Consider the following 8,136-nt stretch of genomic DNA (forward strand, 5'->3'; position numbering starts at 1 on the left):
TTTGCCCACCCCCGTCTACACTGAAGCTAGCATTTAAGCCTAAGGCATACCCAGAGAGCCTTCCAGCAGTGCATCAAGCAGAGCAACCAAGATCTGCCACCTGTGATTCACTCCTTCTCCCCTCCACTCCCAGGGAGAGAAGGTGCGTTAAGCCCAGTGCTTGGCTCTGCCAGGGTTTGGGTTTGTAAGGTACACGCTGTGCTGTGTGTGTTAGAGCCAGAGGTGGCTGCAGTCAAGTGTTTATGGGTCCAACTTAAGGTTGTCAACCTTCCTGGATGGGCCAAGAGTCTACCGGAATCGGCCTTGATCTCCCCGTGACTATTAAAAGCAATCTGGGAGATTTTAATAGGCCAAAAGTCCAGTCGGCGGCGCAGCGGGGCTAACGCAGGCTCCCTACCTGCCCTGGCTCCGCACCGCTCCCAGAAGTGGACGGCATTTCCAGCTCTTGGGAGCAGGGGCAGCCAGGGGGTCTCCATGCGCTGCCCCCATGCCCCGCCCTGACTCCACCGCTCCCGTTGGCCAGGAAGCACAGCCAATGGGAGCTGCGGAGGCAGCACCTGCAGGCAGGGGCAGCGCACGGAGCCACCTGGCCACCGCTGAGCCGGACTTGCCAGTCGGTTCCGGGAGCCGCCCAAGGTAAGCGCTGCCCAGCCAGAGCCCGCACGCCGAACCCCTGCCCCAGCCCTGAACCCACCCCAAATCCCTTCCCCAGCCGCGCTCGGGCCGGTGCCTGGGGACCCGTTGAGTGACGGGAGAGCGAGAGATGGCCCAATGGTGGCGAACTGCGGGCTCCAGCCCAATCTTCTTCAACCCCCCTGGGGAGAGACGCCCAGCCCGGCCAGTCGCTCCTTATTTTCCGTACAACATGGCGGCGCCCATGCCCCGCTCGATTGCCATAAGGAAGCTTGAGTAAACATGAATACTACTTCCGGGGTTTCTCGGTCACTATTTGAACTTTGACCCGCGCCTTTCCCCTTCCTCTTCCGGTCCCGGCGAGACCAGGTATGGTGGCTTCCATCTCCTGGCCTATATTGGGGAGCTGGTCCTATCCGCTTCCATCCGCGGATTGGCGGGTCCAGGCGGCCTGGGGCTGAGTTCCGGGCGGATACTGGGCTGTGGGGAGTCGCGGGAGGGCGGTATTGGGGAGCGGGGATTGGGTTGCGGCCTGGATGGAGACTCGGGACCGGGGTGTCCCGTGCGGGGCCGCGGTTGGGGCTCGCGCCTGCTGGTTGCAGCGCATTCCCCGCACCCCTGCTGCGGCCTTGCGAGCCGCTGGGGCCATCGACAGGCCCCGGGGTTACGGGATGCTCCGGAGCTGGGCACGGCCAGACCCACGGGGTGGGGGCGCCAGGTGGGGAGATGGGGAGTCCTGCTGCCTTCTAGTGACTCGTGCGGCTTGTGTCAGAACGACCGGGGGAGTGAACACGGGGGTTCTGGGATGGACCTGGCGCAGTGGTGGTTACAGGACTGTCGCTTAATGGGCAAGAGATGGGGAGCAGGCAGTTCTGGATGCTATGAAAGGTATAGGGGTTTGCAGGTGCTAAGTACATAGATGTTAACACACTGTGATTTCACAACATCTGAACATAGATTAACTTGTTTGTAGATGCGGATACTTCCTCTCCTTTATAATGTGCTTTGAGATTTAGAGGAGAAAAATGCGAGACGCAGAGTTTGTTATTGTTTTTATGTTTGTGGGATTAGTACTACATCTTTACTACTGACAGGTGTGAAACCTGAAGCATTCTACTGCCCATGTCAAACTTCAGTGTATTGGTGTTGCTAGGGCCATTAAAAGTAATATGATTCACTGATGATGTCACCTACTTCTTGTCCAAATTACCACCAGAAAAAAAAATTTTAAACTTAGTGGTGAAAGATCGTTGTGAGTCTAATGCTCTTTCTCTCATTCTTTTATTTAGATATAAAAAATGGTTCAGCGTCTTACATACCGTCGTAGGTTGTCCTACAACACAGCCTCTAACAAGACCAGGCTGTAAGTAAGATCGGAGTTTCTGAGAGTTTATCTTTTTGAATCTAGTTTTTTACACTAATTGCCTGTTTCTCTGATGCACACAGGTCCCGGACACCAGGTAACAGGATTGTTTACCTTTATACCAAGAAAGTTGGCAAGGCACCGAAGTCTGCATGTGGTGTGTGTCCAGGAAGACTTCGTGGTGTAAGTATTAACTGGTCATTTTCGGTACCATGATCACAAACTTCAGCTCCCACAGTTGCTGACTTGCTATGTGATATTTTTTTCAGTTAAGTATTTTGCCTAGTGCTTTTCAGTCTTTAATTGGAGATGATACTTACTTCATGTGCGTGTTGTGAGGATTAAACCTCTGAAAACTTAAAGCATTTAATGGATAGTGATGATTTTTTTTCTTAATTTTGGTGCTCGTAATCCACAGCATCTGAGCCCCTTTATCTTAGGGGATAAGTAGCAAATGCCCATGCAATAAAGTTGGGCATGGATAGGGTTACCAGAATTCAACTTTTGGGTTTTTTTTAATAACTTTGGTGGATGATATTTATTTTAAGCGACTTTTTAAAAATTGATTTAAATTTTCAGTTGCACAAAATTATGGGGGTGTCGGACCATTATTTAATGACACTTCTAAGTTCTTAAGCAGCATTTTTTCTTACTTTGTTTATCTGTAAATTTCAGTTATCAATGGAAATATTTTTTCATTGGTTCGGATGGGGGGATGAAATTGCAGTTTACTGACATTTAGCCATAAAAATCTAATCCTTGCTAGTCTAAATATAGATTACTATAAAAGGGATACTGTAGTAGGATACTTCATGATGTAGTTCTATGTGCAGATTGTGTACAATCAAAAGTGAGTTACAGTAATGACAGTATTTAAAAAAAAAATTCATATAGCAAAGGTATAACTTTGTTCTTACAGAAAGAAGGAAGTTGATTTAATCTTTGCTAGGGAGGTTTCCAGTATATCACTAACTACCCCCCCCCCCCCCCAAAAAAAAAAAAAAAACCAACACTTCAAAGGGTTTGCAGGTTCATTTGTAGCAGTGTGAAAAGTGACATTTTGAAGGACAATATCTATTCTAAAACTCATATTGTCATCCTCTCTGACCCTACCATTTCCGAGTAATACCACCACCAACCTAGCTTGATCTGAATGGTGTGTCCATTGTATTTGATAGAAGATTGATATATTTGTAAAGACTATTTGGGGTTTTATTTTAAATTTTTGTAAAAGAGGTTCTTACTTGTTTGTATTACATGGACTGCTTGCTGGGGGTTGTCAGAAAGCTTGTTTGACCACATGATACTGACTATCCTTATTTCTAGCGCTAAATGTCTTTAAAAGATAGCTAGTACGTAATGTCCAAATGTCATTTTTCAGTAAAAGCAATTGCAGTGCTTTCTACAGTATTATAAGTGATTCCAAATGATGTGGTCTACAGTATGATTATGTTTGGTGTAGAATATGTAAGATGACTTGAAGAGACACTGTCAGGTTACATGTATGTAATACAAATTTCCTTAGTTATGTTATTAACACCACCACGTTGGGTTATTTAAAAAATGATTAGTGTCTTAGAATTTATTTTTATAGTCTAATTCTCAGCTTCACTTCCAGGTTTTCATGCAGTATTTTGGTTGCAAACTCTCCACTGTAATATATACACACGAGCCCAAGCAATCTACTGACATTTAACTGCCAGTTTTCCACAATGCCTGTACGATTGGGGGAGATCTCGGACCAATAAATTATCAAATAGGGACTTTGTAGTAAGATATTTGTAGTGAAGAGATATTGCAAACAGCTGTATCTTTTAAAAGCGTATCTTGCACATTCAGCAGCAGTTGACTTTTTTCAAGAGAAACTGCTCAACATGCTTGTGCTTAGTCTGAAGTGACACGCTTAAATGGTGTGCTTGATTTTCTTTTAATATGGCTAGTATCCAAAAATTATACATGATTATGAATTACTCTGTATGACACTTCAATTTTTGCTTCACATAGGTTCGTGCTGTGCGCCCTAAAGTCCTTATGAGGTTGTCAAAAACAAAGAAGCATGTTAGCAGAGCCTATGGCGGTTCCATGTGTGCTAAATGTGTCCGTGACAGGTAAATTTAAAAAAAGCTAAGCAACTTTGTCATAAATATTGGTCAAAATGTGTGTGTGTGGGGGGGGAAATTACTGTTCACATCATATTAGCAGTAACACATTTTTCTTCTTATAGGCCAAATTTTTCAGACCTGGGTGCTTAACATTCTTTTTAACAATATATTTCTGTTGACTGACTTGAAATGGGTAAAGATGGGGCTGTGAAACTCAGCAATGATGTAATAATGTAGATGCATTTATATGTACAAAATCTTGTCTCCTGGATTCCAACTGGTTCCTGCTTTTACTATCTTTTTTTTATAAAGGTTTTAGATTCTTCATTGTAATTTGCCATCAAACATCATGATGTCCCTTCTGTATAAACCTGAACTTTGAGTTCTGTCCTGAATACTGATTGATAGAGGAGAGAAGTATAGTTATTTAAGGAAAGCATTAATGTCAAAGCTGACCCTGTTTAAAAGTATGACACTAGTTAAACTATCTACAGTTCACGGTCTTTCTTAGGGCTAAATTGGCACTGCTGTGATCAGTGCAGCAGCATTGGTTTAGTGAGTCTGGTTAAGACATGCTAAGTTGATGGGACAGCGCTCTCCTATCCACTTCTGTAATCCACCTCAAGAAGAGGCAGAAGCTATGTAACTTACATGGACTTAGCGCCTTAGTGAAGACAAGCCCTTACTCTGCATACATAGCAGATTTTCTTACAACTCAAGTATTTTAAATAGTTCTGCCTGTCTTGTGTGAACTGTGACTAAGAATAGATATAAGTTGAAGTGGTTGGCTTTTTCATGCTGTTCACTGAACCCAAGTCCTGAGCATCTCAGCATTGATGTAATGGCTTTCCCATATGGATAAATTTTACACTGCACACTAGACTAAGGCCATCTTAATTAATTTTATAGCAGAGTGCCAATGTGTGTTAGTTATGTCATAGACAGATATAACAAAAAGGTCCCTGGTGCAAAGAGCTTTGTCTATGCACGTGTTAGACAAATTTGATTCCAGATCTCCAGAGTTAAAAGGTTAACATGCTATTCCCTGCCTGATCTGTACTATAACCATTGCTAGCAATTTTTTACTTTTGAGTACTTAAAAACTGAATTGCACAGATATGTGGAAGACATCTGGTGTGTGATGGACATAATGCTTAGTTCAAAATTTTCCATGCTAAATGCCCCCCACAGCTTGTTGAGGATGCTAGCACGTCCACCTGTGTTTAATTCATCTATATAAAAGTTTTATTTTGTGACTAAGCCAGCCTACTACAGGTGTGACTGATGTGAAAAGCAGCTTTATCACGTGAAATGTGTATCTTTAAGAATAAAGGTAGCTTGATATGGAAAAAGGTGATAGTTCTGCACAGTTCAAAAAGTTTTTTTTAATTAAGTGTGAAGCATTGATATTCATGACAGCTTGAAGGTTGTTTTGCTACTGGGTTACAAAATGATTCTCTGTATCACGTAAATAAATCTGCATATGGCACTGGAGGGAGTTGCTGCTGCTAGTGGAGGGAGAAAAGATCCTGACTACCATGCAGGAGGAGAACAGGGGTTCTGGGCAACAGGAAGGAGCCACAGACAGGGCGTCAGTGTAACAAATGTCTGCTGCCATGTGGCAAGGCACACTTCTAGTATTCTTTATTTTTGGGGTGGGTCTTATATTTATATAATTAGGGATGGGAGGAGTATTTGTACAGGCATGGATTTGAGAATCAGATTAATCCCGTCACTAGTATTTGAACTTGCTTAGGCTAACAGCAGCTTTTTTAATGAGATTGTTAAACTACACTTCCATGTCACTTAACCACCTATGTATTTAAATAGTAACTAGAAATATTCATATGGTATATTTGTGTTTGGGTATGGCAAACCATCAAGCAAGCTGTCTGATGACTTAAGTGTTCGATCTTTTTAGGCTTGAGATCCTCTACATAATGACCATGTCTAGCCTACAAAAATAACCATGTTTAAACATGACTGTGGCCTCTGTGTGCATGAAGGGGGGCGGGGGTAATCATATAGGGGGAACTGTTTTAATCCTGAAATAGCTAGGCCTTTGCAGTTTCCTGACAAAGTTTTTTCTTGGCAGAGTGGGCAGAAAAAATCATGTGAGGCCAAAAGCATTTTAAAATTCAGATGGTATGCATGTCATATTTCAATAGTCTTGAACGGTGAAGAGTGCAAGTAGAAAAGTTTAAAACTAGGTTTTAGGTATCATTTTGTGCTTAATAGCTGGGTTTGGAGAAATGTCTAATATCAAAGTAGAGTTTATATATTAGAGCTAATGAAGGCTTTTTCTTCTCCCTAGAATCAAACGAGCTTTCCTTATTGAGGAGCAGAAGATTGTTGTGAAAGTGTTGAAGGCACAAGCACAGAGTCAGAAATCTAAGTGAATCTCTTTGTATTGTCTGCCTAATAAATGAAAATTCAACTTTTCTTGTGTCCTCTACCATTCTACACATCTTCGGTCAAAGCTAGAAAGCATCTTCACCATAAGATTTGCTAAATGCAAAAATAACTTTTTAGTTCAGTGTTCTAGTGTAGTCTTCACTCACAAGTCAAGATGTTCTCTGTTGTAGTTTTCACAGCCACTGTAGCTACTCTGTGAAGAGCTTTAAAGTCACTGCACAGACGGGATATGCAACTTTTTAATGATCACTCAAATCTCTCTGTGCATATGGGAAGAATGAGTTTTCACTTTGCCCCCACTCAGCCCTCTCTTCATGTCCCTGGCCTGCCACAGTACAAAAGGGTCAGAGAGCTTCAGAACTCCTCTGCAATCTGAATGTAGTTGAGATGGGAACGAATTTTGCTGAACAGGGATCTCACCTTTGTTCCACTAGGCCAGCCGGTGGGGAGAACAGTTTTGTAGCACTGGTGGAGGAGCTGCTTAAGTGGCTGGGGGATGTCCTCAAATGTAACTTGTTACACAGCTCCTCATCAGCAAGTTGGAACGTGTCATTGATTCTCCACTCTGAATAAAATTTTGTGATTTTTACTGCTACTGTTAAATTCAGGTAACTACTACCATTTCCCAAAGTGTGGTGACTGGAGAGATGACCGGTTACAGGATGCTGGCTCTATCTGTTTGTAACTGATTCTGCAGACAGCCCAGAGATAAAGAAACAAGGAGGGTGAAGCCTAACTTTCTGTACTGGCTGCTACAGAGGGAAATCAAGATTTACTCTGAACCAGTAAGATAGGAGCTGTTGACCAGCTGACTGGGTAATACATCCAGGGAAGCAGCAGCAGGTCCAACCATGTTCAGATATATCACAGTGCAATATAAGGTCAGCACACCTGTGGTGCTCAGGAGTGTGAGGTTTTCACACCCGAGCGTTGTAGCTATGTATAATTATGTTTTAAGTGTAGACCAGGCCTGATTGAAAAGCAAAACAGTGAGCCCCTGATTTTTAAAGGTTTTTAACTTTCTCCGCTCAGTGTTGCAAGGCCCAAGTAACATGTCCAAGTCTCATTTTCAAAAGCGACTTGGGGTACATATATGTAGCAAAAAACACTAAACAAAACTGTGGCAGCGAGTCTCAGCCCAGCTCAACTGACTCAGGCTCATACTGCAGGGCTAAAAATAGCAGTCTAGACGTTCTTGCTTGGGCTTCAGGCGGGTTCTGAAACCCAGTGAGGGAGAAGAGTCTTAGAGCCCAGGCTCCAGCCCAAGCAAGAATGTCTATTTTTAGCCCTGTACTGTGATCCTGAGTCAGTTGGTCTGGGATTCTGAGAGTCATTGCTACAGGGTTTTTTGCAGTATAGATGTACTCAGGCACCTAGATGCCTGTCATTGGAATATAGGACTTAGCCATTCAAATTACTTATTCCTTGCACACTCCTATGTTCCAGTGACACCTAGGGGACTAAGTCATTTTTTAAAATGGGACTTGGACATGTAATACTTAATTAGGCCTTGCAACACTGAGCAGAGCAATGCTTGATACCTTTAAAAATCTAGACTTGAGTGACTAGTCTCCAAAGGAATGCAATATTCTGTTAAGACAAGTAAAATATTCTAAATACTCT

General features: G+C 43.0%; 1 protein-coding gene across 1 annotated transcript; it reads left to right on the top strand.

Moving 5' to 3' along the window:
- Positions 1 to 977: 977 nt before the first annotated feature.
- Positions 978 to 6,540, top strand: RPL34 (ribosomal protein L34). The gene is made up of 5 exons (XM_024206558.1): positions 978 to 1,002; positions 1,923 to 1,996; positions 2,080 to 2,179; positions 4,001 to 4,104; positions 6,413 to 6,540. The coding sequence occupies exons 2-5, from the start codon at positions 1,932 to 1,934 to the stop codon at positions 6,495 to 6,497; spliced, it is 354 nt and encodes a 117-aa protein (XP_024062326.1). The 5' UTR covers positions 978 to 1,002; positions 1,923 to 1,931; the 3' UTR covers positions 6,498 to 6,540.
- The last annotated feature ends 1,596 nt before the right edge of the window (positions 6,541 to 8,136 follow it).

The sequence above is a fragment of the Terrapene carolina genome, unplaced genomic scaffold (assembly GCF_002925995.2).
Source record: "Terrapene carolina triunguis isolate 2854851 unplaced genomic scaffold, T_m_triunguis-2.0 Scaffold706, whole genome shotgun sequence".
In the NCBI taxonomy this organism is placed as follows: domain Eukaryota; kingdom Metazoa; phylum Chordata; order Testudines; family Emydidae; genus Terrapene; species Terrapene triunguis.